The following is a 17,988-nucleotide window of genomic DNA, read 5'->3' on the forward strand; positions in this document are numbered from 1 at the left end:
GGAAAGAGCAAGGCTAGGAATGAACCACATGGGAAAATAATGAGCTTTATTTATGCAGGACCCGGTCAAACACCTACAGTAGATGGTAGAAATCTGCAATTTCTAGATTTTTACATCCTTGAGAAAAAATTATATATTTAATGTTTCAGAAAACCAGGAGACTTCTTTGAATAAGTTGATGGTTTGTTGTAGAAGCAAGTATTGTGAACCATACCATTGTGCTTTCTTTGATCTTAGGGATACCCAGTAACTCATGTGCAAGCATCCTCTCCTCCAGCACTCGGTCATAGCTGATACTTATGGGAACCAGCGTGATGTCAGACACCTCCCCCTTAAAGTAGGTCTCCAGCACCATGTCCAGCATACCTGCAAACACATTCAGTTACTGGAGAGCAGAGAAACACAGACACCTTTTTAACAAATACAACCCAACAAAAAGATGTCCCTTAACAGAAATACAAAGTAAAAAGTGAAATGGCATATTAATTGTAGGCCTACCCTTGTTTGCATTTTACCGCTTTACATTTTATTTGTCCCACTCACTGGCCACTTTATTACTATAGGTACTATAGGTAAACTCGATTGGAGCATATCCTCTCTACAGAAAACACATTCAACTGTTGGACTTTAAATGTCTTTACACACAGTTAAACACAGCAGCTGATAATTAACCAAGCTGAAGTTGTTTCTAAAAAGAGGTATGACAGTTTTGAGTTTGGTGCATCGGATGAAGTATCAGATCTCACCGTCCTCTCCAAGTGCCTACATGAGAGGGTCAAAATATTTGGAACACCTATGAATATGCTCCAAAATTAACTCCCATATGAAAAATCAAACATGTCCCTACCCTGAGACACACACTTCCATACACTGTGTTAACACGTTAACACTCACCTATCTTGGGCACCAGAGACTTCAATGGGCGACTCCTGAAACCTTCCACAAAAAACTCGATTGGAGCATATCCTCTCTACAGAAAACACATTCAACTGTTGGACTTTAAATGTCTTTACACACAGTTAAACACAGCAGCTGATAATTAACCAAGCTGAAGTTGTTTCTAAAAAGAGGTATGACAGTTTTGAGTTTGGTGCATCGGATGAAGTATCAGATCTCACCCTGACAATGGTCTTGACATATTCTGACAGCACTGCCCAGTACAGTTTGTCAGAGCCGATGTCACGTCGGATAAAGAAAGCGCCAGAGCGACGCAGTATCTCTCCCACTATCTTCATCTCTGTCAGAACTTTACAGTGGAGAGACAAAGAGAAGTCAGAGCCTATAGCTAAGTTTACATGGAAGAGCTATCAACTAAAGCTGTTGATGGTAACTTTTTGTTTAGCATTAAAGATACTCGCCAACCCCTGAAGCAATAACAGGTACAGGGATGTCGTAGGTGAACAGGATGTAGGAGATAGCCAAGAAATCCAAATAACACCTATGATTGGGCATCAGAATCACAGGACTCTCCTGAGTGGCTTGTTGGAGCTTTAAAGACAAAAAAATTGAAGAAAAACAAACAAATTTAGTATTATATCAGTAGCAGACCCTTGGTAGTCGAGAGGCGACAATTTAGCACAGAAATTAATCAAAATACATTCATCCACTATGGTCTTCTTATCTTACATTTAAATGCACCCAGCTGCTGCTAAGCTAAGGTAAGCTAACCCAGTTTTCATCTAATGTTCGACAAGGACACAAGTATTTTCCCCAAAAACGCATCAACAGGCCTAAATTAAAGTTGGCAATTATTATTTAATGTTGTTATAAGTAGTAGGAAGGGAAATGTGCTTTCAAAACCCGTTGGTTCAGGGTCCATATCTGAGATGTTTTAAGTATGAAATCAAGATACAAGTATAGGAAATTAAATTATTCTCAAAAAATTATTAGGCAATATCATTTTTGAGTTTCCTTGTTTTTTTGAGTTGATGCCTCAAGATTTATCTCCTGAACTATCTGAAAGGTTGAGTTCATTTAAACAATGAAAAAACATTAGTAATTTGTCACTACTTTGAGCATTACAGACAAATAACAAAGGCAATTATAGCATCTCCCATAAGGAGGATATACCATAAGGGGGAAGAAAATGTTTTATACTTTAGGGGAAATGACCCTTTAAAAACTATATTACAGAGGCCTGCACAAACCATTATTTTGAAGCTGTAAATTTTAGTGGATAGTCATCCTTGGTGTATATGTTTGATGTTTTTTTGTGTTCAGTTTTGGTTAGTAATCAGTCCTGACCCTGTTGAGTCCCTCCATGTTGACAAGGATGCTGGTGAAGAGCCTCTTGAACACCTTGGTGAGGATGTATCCCATCAACCTGATAAAACCCAGCTGCAGGTTTTGTGCCATTTTTGCCAAAATCATACAAGCCTCCTCTCTCACCTCCTCCACCGATGACCCCGTCCCCGTGGCGACCTGAGGAGTGCAGGGATGAGAGGACCTCCATGTGGATTAGGCTGCAAAGTGAAACTTCTGTTACATTTTTAAAAAGTCACACAGTCCAACCTCTTTGACTACATAGCGCAGATACGGGGACTCCAGCACGGCTCTGTTGAGTTCAGCTGTGGAGCAGGGTGGGGCTCCTTGGTGGGGGTAGGGGTTATAGGTCCTGAGGGCATGATCAAGATCACTGCTGCGCCTCCTCTCCTCCAATATGTCCACAAACTCCTCCTCATCTTCCAGGTCTGAATCCCTGTACTGGAGGAAGGAGTGATGCAGACACTTTGAACAGAAAGGCAAAGCACTGAATTGAAACTGATTTGGTCTTGTGACTCTTGTATGTTGAGATAAGACAGAAATAGGAAGTGAAACTAAGTAACAAAAGGTTTTAATTTATACATTAACAAACAACTTCCAGGGTCAGTATTATGAGAAACACTTGTCATCATTAGGTGATTAATTAATATTAAAGACCAGGTATTTAACAGAGTAATGCAATTTACATATTGTACATCAGCGTTACACGTCAATGTTTTACACGTTGTTAAACAGTTTGAAAGACAGCGGCGAGAAAACAAATGTAATCTGTAACAAAGTGCACAGATGTCAAAGGTTTTGAGCATTTAAACATGTAAGTCCACTCATGATGTTGGATTGTTTGCGTATAACTGTGAATTAATGTTGGCTGGTGGCAGCGTATCTAAATAGGACAGTCTCTTACCGTATTCGCCATTCTTTACCGGGTCGCTGTCCTTTTTGTCAACTTTCGGTTTCTGACCTGACGCTAGATACAGCGCAGGTCCGCTGGTTGCCAAGCCAATGATTTCACTGTTTTGGAAATTCCTCCCGGGCGGAACAGCGGGTAGTGCCTCACAGCAAGAACGCCCCGGGTTCGAGCCCCGGTCAATCCCGGACCTTTCTGCGGAGTCTGTATGTTCTCCCTGTGCCTGTGTGGGTTTTCTCCAGGTACCTCCCACAGCCATATGCAGCTTAGTGCGAGTGTGTGTGGTTGTCAGCCGGGATAGGCTCCACCCCCCGCGTTCAGGAATAAGCGGTGTAGATCATGGATGGATGGAACTGAACCACTGACCTTGTATACTGCTGTACGTCCTGAGGCACAGCCACCAACCAATCAGTTGCTTGGGGATTGTTATGCTCACCACCACCAATACATTTGTGAGGAGAACAGGATTTGTCATGGACAGTTTAAGTTTCAGACAAACTGACACATATGCATTCATTAAAATATAAATGATGCCTGTAGTGACAGGAATAAACTGAACAAACTGGTCAAGAGGGCCAGCTCTGTACTGAGAAGTCTTCTTTATCCAGTGTAGGTGATGGGTGACAGCAGGATGTTACCCAGGCTAACATCCCTGTTTGAGGAGGACTCCCACCCCATGCATAAGACTGTCAGCACTGGGCAGCCCCGTCAGTGACAGACTGCTTCACCCCAAACTTTAAACTTCACATTTTAGAGACAAGTTGTTACTCGTCTGTCTAAAGGATTTATCTTGGTTGGAGTTCATCTGCTTTTCAGCTGAGTGAATTACAGAAGTGGATGAGTCATTATTGTTCAAAATAGTAATACTGAGATCGCTGGACATTAACATGCATTCACTGCTGTACCAAGACATTTTTATTGAGTTTGATTACACCAATTACACAGTCAACTGGTCAACAGAGGGGATGGAGCTAATTATCAATCACGTTCACAGTTAAGGAAAAATAAAATACTTTCATGTAATTTGGACTCTTTCATGGAAAGAATAACAACAGTGTTATAGCACTATATACATGTCATTTTATAAACTAGTCTTATTCACACCTACTGCACTGTTATACTATTCAAGTGCTTTTACGCACCAGACACCCACTGCATTAGGCAGCTCCCATGGTAGCAGCTCACATGAATGACCTCATATTATCTGTGACATTGCAACAAATAACCTTTGTAACTCAGAAAAAGATTAAATATTCATTTTAGTACTGTGGCTAATGTAATCTGTTAGTCAGCTGTGCATTTTCATAGTTATATTTTGAATGATATTACAAAAGGAATGGCAGTAACAATAAAGTAACCACGGGGTAAGCTACATTTTATATCAGCCACTTAAACTGAACATACTTTATAAAACTAAGCATAACCTCAGTGTATGAATAAGTTAAAAGACATTTCACGAAGGCCACCGCAAAAATATGATCATGATCATACACATATACACATGGATTTGGATAGAAAAATTAACATCATTCAACAATATTCATTTGAAACTGCTTTGAAACTAGCTAATAAAACTAGCCTCTGTATATTTTAACATGCTATATAATTAGTACTGACTTGATTGATCTTTCGAACACAATAGCACATATCTTGCTTTTAAGTAAAAGTAGTCTGCATGTATTTATTCAGTTAAGAGTATGAAAATAAATTCTATAATTGGCACAAGTTTAAGTAACTGAAGTATGCACCGTATGGTTCTGCATGAAGCACTTAGGAACTGATAGATAAACTCTTAAACACTATACTGTGTGAGTAAATAGAAGGTCTCACTACTGAAATAATGTCAACAACTCACTCCAAAATAATACATGTGCTGTGCTGCCTGAATAAATTACTGTTATTTCTCATACACATACAACTATTAAGATAACCAGAGGCCATCTTTTGATAAAAGTACACTTCCATTCATCTTGTCTGTTATGACACTTCTCACAGCAGATTTGCCTGCTAGGTTCTGGTGTTGTAGTCGAGTCTGAGTCAAGCCCAAGTTGTCAGTGTTCGAGATGAGTCAGAGTCAAGTCCCTGTTACCTGAGTCAGGGTCATCAAAGTCGACATTAAACGCACAGCTCTCACTCTTTTATATTCCAAACTTTCTAACAATATTGCATCACCATGTTGCTCAGCAATTTGATACATAAAAATCATTTATAGAAAGGCGGAGTGTACACTTCGATGGAAGTGCGGCGGATACAGCATGGCGCACGTGAACAGGTTTTAGTATCAATAACTTATGCCACATTATTATGACCTATTACAAAAAAAGTTGGAATTCTCATCTCCAGCTTCCGAGTCTGAATACAGTCAATGCTCAAGTCCGAGTCATCAGTGCTCAAGTCCAAGTCTACTCATGAGTCTTGAAACTCAGGACTCGAGTTGGACTTGAGTCTGAGTCCTGGACTCGAGTACTAGAACACTGCTAGGTTCTGTAGTGTGCTAAAAAGGTGCTCCATCTTCTACAAAAATCTACAATATCACATCACACACACGTAACCATCACTGTCCAGATGACGGCTACATCTCAAGCATACCATCAGTCAGTCAGTGCTCTGCCTGCTACGACATGCTCAGCAGGGCACAGGTTATCAGCTGCTGGGGCCAGGGGTCTGTGGAGGTGTCATTCCCTGATGATCCACCTGGGGGAGCTGCTCCCTCCAGTATGTGAAGTGGCTGTACGTGTCTGAGCAAGGGAAGTCTGAGGAGGAGGCTCTTGTCTTCAGGGGGAACACATGGTCCACCACCTCGCCTAGACGCACATAACTGCAGAGAGGAGAGCAGGATTCAACAATCAGATACATTAAAGGTGCAAACCAAACATTTTCTTCATTACAGTATCCCCTCAACCCCCCACCCCATGTAGATGATGTAAACCGGATGCTGGACTTACGATGAGATGTTGGTCTTGGCGTGCTCCTGCACTAGCTCACCTTTAGGGTTAACTGTAAAAATCCTGTTCAGTGGCACTCCTACCTCTTTATAGGAATATACATCCTACAAAAATAAAAAAGAACATGTGACTGTTAAAAATGATATACAGCTACATTAAACGTTGCACAAATTGTGTGCATTTATGCAAGAATCTACAGCACAAACAGCTCAAATTCTACACTGAGAACTGGCAATAACTTAGTGGCCTAGTGTGATAAAATCAGAGAATACTGTACAATACCATCAATACGTAACACGCAAATGCAAGCATGTGTGTGTACCGTTGGTCTGTTTCCAAACGCTGCATAGAAAGGTTGTGTGTTTGGGTAGAAGAGGTTCTTAATATCATTGAGACACTCCACTTTGAACTTCTCTGGTTTCTTTTCAATCACCTCCCTGTTGAACGCACAAACAGACATGCACACCTAATAAATGCAAAAGCACTATACAACAAAGGTCAAGTCACAGAGAGCTACAAGAGGTTCATCTAAAGAAATGTGTCACATGAGAGACCTGTGCAGAGCTGAGAAGAGGCTGCTCGGGCTGAGAAGGACGGGGCCCATAGGAAGCATGGTGCCTCTCTCGTTGACCCAGCTGAGGTACCCTCTGGTCATGTCAGCCATGCCGATAGCTCGAGCAGAGCAGTACAAGAACTTGTAGCCATTTCTGATGGAGGCAGGGAGATAAAGAACGTCCATTAATACTGACCATCTGATGGAAATAACAAGTCTGCTTTATTTCTAAGTAATATTAGATAATCAGAAGTGTCTGGTGTCAAATATGTACAAGCTTTTCTACAGAATATGCCTTTGTGCATTGTATGTCTGAGTGTGTGTTAATAAAGCGGTGCTTACTGGCTGACTTTGTGGTAGAGCTGTGCAATGCCCTGGTGGGTCCAGTCTTTCCCCAGTGTGGGTAGGATATGGCCCAATGTGTCTGACCTGGAGAAAATCACACGTAAGAGATATTAGGACATGTGAATGCAAACGTTTCTTTATCAAAAACTGTAGGCTAGCTCATAGGACCTTGATGAATGTTCCTATATGTCTAGCCATTTGCACTCCAAGCTAAGCTGACTCCAGGTGTAAGATATATTCACGTGTCACCCGCCTGGTGATGGTTCCGTCTATGTCAGAGATGATTATCTTGTCGTCCCAGTTCCAGAGGTAGATGGTTCCCTGACAGCGGCAGGTTCCCTGGTACTGAGTAGTGACACTGAACACCACGTCGTTAGGACCATCCTGCAGCTGGAGAGACAGCTGTGCGTGTGTGTGTGTGTGTGTGTGTGAGAGAGAGAGAGATAAAAAAAATACACAAAGGTAAGAACTCTTCGAATATCAGTAATACTAAAACCATTCTTCAGTGTATTCAGACCAAACTCCCCACCAGCTGCTCTGATGTAAGTCGGAGTGTTTTCTTATAGGACACGCCTCCTGGCTCTGATTGGATGGTGGGAGAGTTCTGGTTGACTGCTCTGTGGTCTTCATCACTAGAGGATGACTCCTCTTTATGTCTATTTTCACACATTAGCAGCACATTAAAGGTTGAAATTAATAGTAAAGTTACTCAGTAAGGCTGTTCAAAAGATATGATGTTTGTAGGCTTCTTACCTGCTTGTCATTTTCCCAGCCTGCTCAGCAGAGCCACAGGCACCACGCTCAGAGACTGAGTCCTACAAGAGAAGAAGTAGTTCTGCTCACCTAACACATAACATGGGAAAAATATCACAGTGTCAGGAAGGTCTGGACAAATCAACAAAAAAGTAGTACTTACCGATTTGGAGCTGCTGTTTCTGCCTCTCCAGGAGAACCACCATCTCCCTCCTTTCTTTGGCATCTTCTCCTTCATGATGTTCTCCACTGCAGTCTGGAGCGGTGCACACACGACCCAAACAACCGCAACACCATAAAAACACATTAAAAAACTGAAGCCAAATCAGACCATAACTTAACAAACAGTAACACAGAAACACCAGTGTGTCTGTGGCTGGGATGGGGAAAATAAAGTGGTGGGCTGAGAGGGAGCATGTATGGGTGAGCGGTGTTTGCCAGGGGAGGAAGAATGAGGGATGCAATGAAAGTAAAAACAGAAGAAAGGCACATAAGATGAGACAAAGGTGAGTGCTGTTTTTGACATACAGAGCTGTAGCCCAGGACACCAGTCAGACAGGACAGAAGGGACTCAAAGGCTGAATGAATATAACTGAGGATAAATGACTAGTGGGTGGAGTGATGGAGTAGAGAAGGAGGGAGAAATAAAGTAAGAGGGAGGGAGAATAGAGGGGAAGAGAAACTTTAACTTGAGTGCCCAAATAGCATAACACAACACTTAAGATGTGGGGTTGGTTGTATGCTATAGATTGCACATAAGGTTTATACAGCGATATACTGCAAACATACAGGATGCAGTGCCATTCTCACTCATAAGAGGGCATGGTGTCCATGTAATACAGCCAACCTGCAGTCTGAGTCATAGTATCTGTACTGTGTGCCTATTAATTTCTTACCTTTGGCAGAGGTTTCTGAAAGGCTTGCATAGCCAGCATAAGTGGAGCTGCAGTGCTCCAATTATAGTACCTAAGGAAATAACGACATAATATAATGCTATGAGTTCCAGAAATGCAGCAGAAATACATTTTGTCAGACAAATTTCTTTGCAAAACCAGTTTCATGAGCACATAGAATACTGCAAAGGCTGCAATTTGCACCACAGTATGTGGCAGTTAAGTCCATACAGCACAGAATGGATTACAAACACCCTATAGCCTGCAGTTTCACTACAGTAAGTCCTATAAATGTCTTACTTGGAGCCTATTTTTATGACTAAGTTGGGGTCATCGATGATTGAGGGGTTCTCTACATACTGCTGGTAGGAGATGATCTTCTCCTGGAACTGCTCTGTAGGGACACACACACACATATTTCAGGTTCAGGCTCCCCTTTCCATAGCTGGCAACACAGTACACAAAGTGTATCTTGCAGTTGACGTGTGTGAACATGAGTAGCTTGCCTTTAGTGATCTCCCTGTTATCACTGAGGCCTCCGCACAGAGAGATGGCAATGGACGGCAGGTCAGACATGGGGTCAGAGTAGCTGTCCACTCCGCTGTCTCCTCCAGAGCTGACTGAATGAGGGGAAATACTGGTGCAATAGAGGCCCGGGTCTGAGATGCTCCTCACTGCTGCATCACTGTCATGACAACAAACATCCAACAGCTACATTTATGTGATAAAACATTAATCACACAAGTGTCACGACTCTCTGTGCAAGTCCACAAACCTCTTAGGGAAATAAAGGGCTGCAACTTCAGGCTCAAGCTCTGTGATATCATCTAGGTAAATCCCATCAGAACCAAGGTGGCGGCTCCTCTTGTCTGCAACAGAGCAAATTGGTTGTCAGAACCACAGAATGTACTTTTCTGCTTGGTTTAGCCACAAGAAAATCATTTGACAGAATGGTTTTTATTATGGCAACAAGGGAAATGAAACCAGTTTTTTGAGAAATCATCTTGGCAGTTAAAACCTGTGGAAAAGAACTGCACACAATTCAATATTTGGGCTGTAACACATGGCTGTGAAGTGTGAAACCATTTGCCTCTTGGTAATATTATATATTCAAATTTAATTTACTCTTTTAATATCAATATCAATAGTTTTTTTAATTTACTGTTTGGATCTGCAGCTGCTCTCATTAATACAATGCATGGTTTGTGGTACACCAAACATGTTAAAACGCTAACAACAGCATGTGGGTTTGTGTTATTGTGAGTAACTGTAAATATAGGCTATTTAGAAAGACCAGCCAAATGTATATATAAATATATATATTTGGTGATTTGACTACTGTAAACCAAATGCTATTATTGCACAAAGGAGAACTGCAGCTCTAAACCTCAGCAAATTAAATGATGGCTGTAGAATATGGTATTATTGGGTGAACTGCCCTTTCACTGTTACCTTTTCTCTTGGATGGAGAATCCGTCTTCCCTAGGGGACGTGGCGTTGTCTCCTCCATGTCCGCCATCATATGAGCTGCCGCACTTCCTACTGATGTAACCTGCGTCTCTGCCTGTGTCTGAGACTCCAGCCTTGTGCATTCAGACTCCATCGCATCTGTGACCAGTGTTTCTTCTGTGACTGCTGTCTCCTCCAGCATCAGCAGTCTGAGCGCTGATATGTCAGAGCAGGCTCCACACTTTTCTGAAGATGTGTCATGAATAATCGCACGGAAGTGCGTGCTTTCAGATACAGGGATGGATACAGGACAAACTGGTGGAAGGTCACATTTCACAGGGAGGAAGGATGGCTGGAAAAAGAGGGAAGAGGGTGAAGATGATGAAGCCAAAAATTTTAAACTGTGACTAATAGTAACAGTACCAAAACCAGATGTGCAGGAAATAGTGGTGTGCTTTCTGCGTGCTTGCAAAAATGGACAGTTTGGTTACCGTGGCAGCCTGTGGCAGCTCTCCCCACGCCCAGTGCATGGCTGGATTTTGGCTGTCTGTATTTGAGGGCTTGGTTATTAGTTCAGAGTCGCTCTTAGGAGACGTGGGACGAGAATTTCCAGGGCTGAGAGAGAAAGAGGTGAAAATTAGATCTGTCTGTTTCTGCATTACAACTGTGCATCTTTTTTGTGCGAGCTGGGCACCTCTGGATTGGACTCCAATCTCCATCTGAACGAGTATAGACACCAGACTGTTTGTAAGAACCACTGATCGAACCGACTGTTGTCTCCTCTCGTAAGACATCTCGAGACGAAGACCTGAAACACACATTCAAAAACACATGCATCTGATATATCAGCTGTTTTGGGTTGAATACCACACAGCACACCAGAGACCAAGTTACACCCCGTCAGTGAATGTTTACGTCTGTTTACACATCTACAAATATAAATAAACATGCACTAATTCACAAAAACACACACAAGGTGAAGATATTTCCTTTTTTCACATGTAAGAGTGTAAGAGTTACTCTTTCATATCCAGTAAACTGAAGGCCTTGACATGCCCTTGAGTGTCTTTATCAGTGTGTAACTTTCCAGCACCGCAGAAGAGGCTGCTGGGTTTATTCATGCAGAAAGCTGGACCGACTCCAGCACTGCATTTTAACCTACATACATAGCCCTTTTCCCGTTAATTGTCTTTTTTAATTATGTTTGTAATTATTATTGTTAATTTAGTTTATTTTTATTTAATTTTATATTATTTATTTATTATTTCCTTTTCTCTTTTCTTTCTCCTATCTATTATTTCTCACCTGTTGCTCTCCATTTCCATCCCTTCATCAGAGCTGATGTCTATGGTGAACATCTCTTCGTTCTCAGGGTAGTTTCCGCTTTCCTCTCTCCTCACGCTGTCCGTCCGAGCCTTCCTCCTCCGCTTCCTCCTCTTCTTCATCATCCCGCTGCCGGTCTCTCCACTGCTCCCCGTGGAGCCCAGGGTCTGTATGGGTGGCCCAGAGCTCTTCCCCATCAGGGAGGAGCTCATCAGAGTGGCGCCATCTGACAAGATGGGAGAGGTGGCCAGGTAGGAGGGAACCACTTCCTGTTTGGATGAGAAGTCAAAGTGAAACAAGGATGACACTTTTTGAAATTCACACCGTGTAACTTGATGCCAATGAAGAGATGCATTCTTTTGGTATTATTTATTGTTAAACAGCACTTTGCTCTTTAGAATACCAACATTTAAATATATTGCAATTTTGAGTCATGAAATATTTGTGCTGAAATTAAATGTGTATTTTGACCGCAAGCAACACAATGAACAATTTGTGCTATGCAGGTTCTTCGGAACATATCCAGAGCAAACATGACAGTGCAACCTGCACTAGCATTGCCTCTAGCATTAATATTAAGCAACAGAAACAAACTACATCAAAATATCTTCTCTGGATTGCATTCTGACAATTTTTGCAAACAAGTTAAAACTTAATTTTAAAATCAAAACTCCCACTAAAACATAACTTCACTATTAATGTTTTGCACTATTTTGGTCTGAGCCAAATATGTACAATCAATGTCAAACTGTCCTTCTGAGGAAAGAGTTTGACAGTGAATGAAAACATCCAGTTCATCAGTTCTTTCCTCTTTCTAGGAAAAGAAAAGAGTTTTCCAGGAGGTTCCCTTGTTGTCAGCTCTGTATGTGTGTGCACACAGATATGGAAAGAGGGAGTGAGAGAGAAGAAGGTCTGAGCTAGGACCATATGATTAGTGGTTTGACAATGTTCCCTCACGTGTTGCGTCCCTGTGCCAAGAAAAACTGGTCTGGAGTATTCTGAGAAAGGAAAGGAATCTAACGCTCCTCTGGGGAGAATAAATCACCCACTTCCCCTGCTACAGCCTGCCCCTGGCCTCAGCAGTTTACAGCTTATTTATGTCTTTCGACTGCATGCATTTTCAACTGTATACAATAGCAAAGCAGCATTTTATCATAACAGTACACGTGACTTGGCTCATTAAATCTGCACAACAAAACCTTGAAACGAAGAAACACTGAAAAAATGCTTTCCAAGAGCTAAAAAAAAACACAATAGATTTCCTCATACTTTACCACTAATTTTAAACTGAGTGTTGGTTCTCATGGGCATAAAAAGTATAAGTAAAACTACTAGAAACTGAGAATTTCTGATTTAATATATTTAACTTGTCAACCTTTAACAATTATTCTGACAGTTGTGTTTCATAAATATACATGCTTTACTTAAATTTGATACGTTATTTCTTTGCCAGGAAAACGCCAGCCCTGGTTTAGTACATGGTTAGTACATGCTATCATGCACTCACTGATGAGCAGGGGAATACAGTTCAGCCTAAAAGGAAAGGAAGAAATTCCTGGCTACTGTGCCAGATCTGCACACAGCACGTGACCACGTTCAGTCTATTGTGACTGAGTGTGAGGAGGATAAGGCTGCTCGGCTGTAAACATGGGCGTGTTAAGGTTTCAGTGTGTCAGAGAGGTGGAGAATGATATGTGTTTTCATTTGAATCTTGATTTTATTTGAATCAGTGTGTACCTTTTAACAGAGGGCGTATTACATTACAAACATAACGGTCTAAGGTGTTTTATAAGGCCACTGCTCAGTCACAGTTATGGTGATGCACACCTGATCATTCTCTGTTTCTTGAACAAAAAATGCTTCTCCATTATCCCCAAGCTTCATATGTAGATCCACGGGTTCTCCATTGATCTCCATGTCCACCTGGAGCAAGAAAGAGTGGGGAATGACAGAGGGAAAAGGGGTAATGGAAGGAAACAAGACTTAAAGTAGCCGCAACCCTCAAACATCTGAAAGGTAACAACTCTCTCAGTGTGAATCTTTTCCCCTTAACTACAAAGGTGGTTGATGTCTTTTTATCTGCTTACCACTTTTTCTCGGGACCGGAGGACGCCCATCTTGCCAAAACGAACGTGGAAAGGCGAGCACTGCAGGGAGTCATCGGGCTGTCTCACTACAATGATGTCAATACAGCCAGAAAGGGTGGCGGGATTGAGGCCTCTGTACAGCTCTTTGACCTGGACAAACACCTGGCCTGCCAGTTGGCCCACGTAGTTCATGGTCTGACGGGTCTGGAGAAGTGAAGCAAAAGCAATGGATGTGAGATGGACAAATAAGATATTTAGCGTGAAAACCACAAGCTACATTCATACCATGAATCCTAAATTTGTTACTTAAATCACCGAGTCATGACCACTAACTTCCACAAGTCTGGACATAACCATGCCTGGACCTCAGGCAAAATTCGAAGGAGGAAGTGTTTATGAAACAGTATCTGCAGTGCTGCTCTTTACTTTTAACCCACTGATAAGTCTCGTTCACTGGAATGGGATAAAGTTGTTCTAGTCAGTTTGTGAGCTGCACTCTGACTGGTATAAGTAAGGAAGTAAGGAATAAGGGCACGAAGACCAGTTCCTGTTCAGCACTCCTGTATTTTCTCCCAGCACAATCTGAGGGCTACATACTGTAGAAACAACCTGTTGCTACAGTTCATTGACCCTCCTGCCCCCTTCTCCCCTTCCAGATAAGTCTAGAAATCCTACCCAACTGCTTCTTGTTTAGCATCATCAGATACCAGAGGTCAAAAGACTAAACAGGTTAGAGTGCTGTGTACTCGTCCAGGGAAGCTGATGTTAAACGCTCTGTGATGTTTATCGGTTAAGTTAAACCAAGGTGTCATGGGAACTACAGGAGAACATCACGGAAGTGTTTTCAGACACATGTGAGAAGGACTGAGAATGTCGTCAATGCAAATGTCATTTGAAGGTAAAAGATACTGTTACGCAAGAATAAGCAGAGTATATTGGTTACTCATCTTTTCATTGTTCTCTAACAGCTACAGACCACTAGTCCCTGTTATTCATACAATGAGCATCATAGTGATTCACAGTGATGATAGCAACATAGTAACATAACATTATGGGTGGATCCTTGAAACTTCCCCCCTCAGTCGGTGTCTTATTACGAGCCGTGGGATCATAAACACAAATTTTCCGCCAAAATTTGAACTGTGTTGGTTCTATCGCAATAGAAACTTATGTAATAGCCTTTTTGTCGCACTAGTTTCATGTGAAAGCAAGCTCATTCAAAAGGTGATGTCATGTGTTGTCCTGTACTGTGGAGCGCTCATCATGATTTAGTAACATCTGACTCAGGTGTTGTTCGGTCACTGTCTGCAATCAGATCACACCACACCCACACCGTGCTGGAGAAGCAGAGTAGCTTAGTTTTTACGTTTTCATGGCTTCCTTTGAGCTATAACATTTGATCCTGTTGTTCTTTATGTAAATATGAATTTTTCACTGGTTACTGTGGATTAGTGTCTGAACCAAGCAAGGATTTTAAACACTCAAAACACCAGGAAAAGACAATGATCTTTTTGTTCTGTGTGATATCTGACCATTATACAACTACTGGACCTGCAGTAGATGCTAAGTGTACAAACACTAATTGTGACAGATCCACTATAAAGCAAACTACTGCAAAGAAATGCAAATCTAAAACATTATATAGAAGGCAAAGCAGTAATTCTGTTTTTTGTGTGTTCTCCTGTCTGGGTGTTGTTATGCTATATGAGTTTAGAGTTGCACTTTGCATGTTGTAACATTTGCTTTATTTTAAGAGTGCTATATAAATAAAATAGTTATTACTATTGATACTAAGGTTTCTGTGATGCAAACACCAATGGCCAAACATGATAAATCTCATTTGTGCAGCTTTCAAAATTCTTTGATATTTTGCAATGTTCAAATTGCAAATAATAAAAGGAAGGAGGATCTGACTTTCACTCAGTTGGCAGTGGCCCCAAAAATGATTGCAGCACAAGAGAAGATAGGGTAGAAACAAAGCCAACATGCAATCACAAACACCCCCCTCTAAAATTAGAGTAGCAAATGAATTCTAGAAGCCTCATCCATGTCTGAGACACCTCTTATAGACGACCTTCACCTTATGAAATAATTCATTACATTAACACTATTTCACTAAGGTGTTGAATTACCAAGCTGCCAGCAAACCCAGCCGATTTTCATGCAGAGCAGCTTCATCCAAAATTAGATGTTGTATTGCTGAAGCATCAAAAAAGAGGAACAAAACACTGACAGCACTGTTTGGTCTCAACAATTACGTGTACTAGGGAAAAACCTGTAACCCTCATTTGCAGTAACTCAGCGTTTGAGAAATCCTATTAAACTGAACCACTCAGCAGCAGCAGATGTGGACAGAGGATCTTTCATCAAGTCTCATCCATTATGTCACTGGGAACAAACCAATCTACACTCCCTCTTATCATTTAGGAAAATAAAAGCCTCAACAAAGGGAAGATGCAAGTGATAAATTATTAGTTAAACTAAGCAGACTGATACACATGACATTCATGTGCCTCACAGCAACAACCAATGTGCTACAGTATCCACAACCACACGTCTAAAGGGAAAGAATTTTTAAAAATCAAATAAATAAATGTAAATAGCTGAATCATACATCCTGACACTACAAACGGAAAATGTTTGGACACGGGTCAAGGCACAGTATTTATCATAACAGCTATGTACAACTGTGTAGCAGAGCACACCGAACAGACAAGTGTAATAAACTGCGGTAAATACAGACTCCTACCTTTTGAAGACAAATATGCTTACAATCCGTACCAACACACACAAACTAACGTTTCCTCAGCGGTGAATGACAGAACAACAACTCATTATAGAGGACTTCTTTCCCGGTAGAGGTGTTGTCTGAATCCGTGTGAAGCCCAGACTTGCTGTCATAAATCGGAAGAAAACGGTCTAAGTCAGTCACCGATTCTACTCTCTCTCTCTCTCTCTCTCTCTCTCTCTCTCTCTCTGCCTCCCTCAGCCTTGACAGTGACATCATCTCCAGCGAAAACCTCCCGGCTGACCAATCAGCGTCGAGCTACTGAGTTGCCAAACGCATCGTTTCAGCTTCAACACTGGCAACAAAGTGATAATCACGTCCTTACGTTGTTGCAGGTATTGACTGGTTGCGTCTAGTCTCAAAACTGAAAGTGGAAGTAGTTTTGACGCGTTTTATTTTTCATATCCACAATTATTCTATGCGAAAACAGTCAATAAACACCACTTTTCATTAGGTCGCATTAAACTTCTTACTAGATATGTAATAGCAAACAAGCTAAAAACTATAACATGCAGTAATGTGATTCACGTTTTTCATGTGAAAACTATATATATGTGAGCTTAAAGCTATATTTTAGTACGCAGAAATGTCTCACCTTAAAGAGCTGCAAAGGAAATAGTAGCTACAGTGCAGCAACGGTGAGAAATAGTGGGCTACGTCAGCATTTATACAGTAGTCAGCCAGTCGGTCGGTGAGGTGATCCTGCTGGCCAATCACAGCCCTGGCTCGTAGCACATGCGATGTTAGCAGTTGTAGCCTAAGAACCTGTAATGCCACTATGTGTGTGAGGAGGATGTGGTTGACTCGTGATGGAATTCTGCAGAAGTGAAACCATCAAAACCAAACATTTAATGTCTGTGTACTAAGGCATTTTTCTTGCTTAATTACAAACACACAGAGATATTTAACTGAATAGACTTTCCAAACTCCAAACGCACCCTTATGTGCTTCAATGTTTATGCATATGAAGTGGGAACTAAGCCAGAATCTGACAACAAAATATCTGTGTTTATAAAAGACAACCTGGAAACAGTCCAAATATTTGATGTATAGCTCTGCTACTGCTAAGGCCAGTTAAAGGTGTGTGTATGAATGAGTGTGTGTGTGTGTGTGTGTGTGTGTGTGTGTGTCTCTGCATGTGAAGTAAGTGTTTTCCCAGACTGTGAAGCAGCCTTTCTGGTCTAAACCAGAAAAGGAAGAATGCATATCTTTGTTTTTCCATCACAAGTCTATAAATGCGGACTCTGAAATATTTACACAGTCATGCCAAATGACACCACTGTGAATTAGACACAATTAAGGGAAAACAAGCAACCAGATAACAACAAAGATTTGTTTCCTTCATGAATTTGAACTAGTTTGCAGACTGATAAATTGATGAACAGCAAGCAGTGCAGGTCACTCACACTGTACAAGGTCACAGCTGCTGTTTCATGCTGTACTGCTTTGGCTGTGTGTCCACTTTGTGGTTTACTACCTTGCATGTTCACTATATTTAGTTTCAGTAGCACTTTGTTCCTTGAGATAGTTGCTGAGCCTGCAGGAACCCAGAGCAACAACCTGCAGAATAGTACAATAGGTACCCTTTAATAAGTTATGTAAAATGGTGGTTTCCACTTTGTTAACTTTGTCTAAATTGTGGCCTTTCCTGTGAGAATTTAGAATAAGCTCTCAACATTTCTT

At 41.4% G+C, this 17,988-nt stretch overlaps 2 protein-coding genes across 2 annotated transcripts; both read right to left on the reverse strand.

The window, feature by feature from the left end:
* Positions 1-46: 46 nt before the first annotated feature.
* On the reverse strand, positions 47-3,501 carry LOC109973852 (dihydroxyacetone phosphate acyltransferase-like). The gene is made up of 8 exons (XM_020623690.1): positions 3,167-3,501; positions 2,512-2,703; positions 2,245-2,421; positions 1,359-1,488; positions 1,119-1,246; positions 895-970; positions 215-366; positions 47-73 (listed from the first exon to the last, which is right to left on the reverse strand). The coding sequence occupies exons 1-8, from the start codon at positions 3,176-3,178 to the stop codon at positions 47-49; spliced, it is 894 nt and encodes a 297-aa protein (XP_020479346.1). The 5' UTR covers positions 3,179-3,501.
* Positions 3,502-4,073: 572 nt separating this feature from the next.
* lpin1b (lipin 1b) lies at positions 4,074-16,447 on the reverse strand. The gene is made up of 20 exons (XM_020623677.1): positions 16,267-16,447; positions 13,518-13,721; positions 13,258-13,353; positions 11,413-11,699; positions 10,802-10,915; positions 10,599-10,722; positions 10,111-10,459; positions 9,434-9,527; positions 9,165-9,343; positions 8,959-9,052; positions 8,662-8,731; positions 7,929-8,021; positions 7,766-7,827; positions 7,542-7,668; positions 7,266-7,414; positions 7,010-7,096; positions 6,669-6,821; positions 6,437-6,551; positions 6,115-6,218; positions 4,074-5,987 (listed from the first exon to the last, which is right to left on the reverse strand). The coding sequence occupies exons 2-20, from the start codon at positions 13,707-13,709 to the stop codon at positions 5,813-5,815; spliced, it is 2,664 nt and encodes an 887-aa protein (XP_020479333.1). The 5' UTR covers positions 13,710-13,721; positions 16,267-16,447; the 3' UTR covers positions 4,074-5,812.
* Between the last annotated feature and the right edge of the window lie 1,541 nt (positions 16,448-17,988).

The sequence above is a fragment of the Monopterus albus genome, unplaced genomic scaffold (genome assembly GCF_001952655.1).
Source record: "Monopterus albus unplaced genomic scaffold, M_albus_1.0 scaffold307.1, whole genome shotgun sequence".
Classification (NCBI taxonomy): domain Eukaryota; kingdom Metazoa; phylum Chordata; class Actinopteri; order Synbranchiformes; family Synbranchidae; genus Monopterus; species Monopterus albus.

What these genes read in the sequence shown, in the direction of transcription:
- LOC109973852 (XM_020623690.1), bottom strand. An exon ending in TGTTATTGCTTCAGGGGTTG is followed by an intron (nt 1,247 to 1,358) that starts GCGAGTATCTTT and finishes TCCACTGTAAAG; the next exon opens with TTCTGACAGAGATGAAGATA. An exon ending in AGATCAAAGAAAGCACAATG is followed by an intron (nt 74 to 214) that starts GTATGGTTCACA and finishes CATCTACTGTAG; the next exon opens with GTGTTTGACCGGGTCCTGCA.
- lpin1b (XM_020623677.1), bottom strand. Translation starts at nt 13,709, where the DNA reads ATGAACTACGTGGGCCAACTGGCAGGCCAGGTGTTTGTCCAGGTCAAA. An exon ending in GTCATAAAAATAGGCTCCAA is followed by an intron (nt 8,732 to 8,958) that starts GTAAGACATTTA and finishes TTATTTCCTTAG; the next exon opens with GTACTATAATTGGAGCACTG. An exon ending in GCCAAGACCAACATCTCATC is followed by an intron (nt 5,988 to 6,114) that starts GTAAGTCCAGCA and finishes TCCTCTCTGCAG; the next exon opens with TTATGTGCGTCTAGGCGAGG.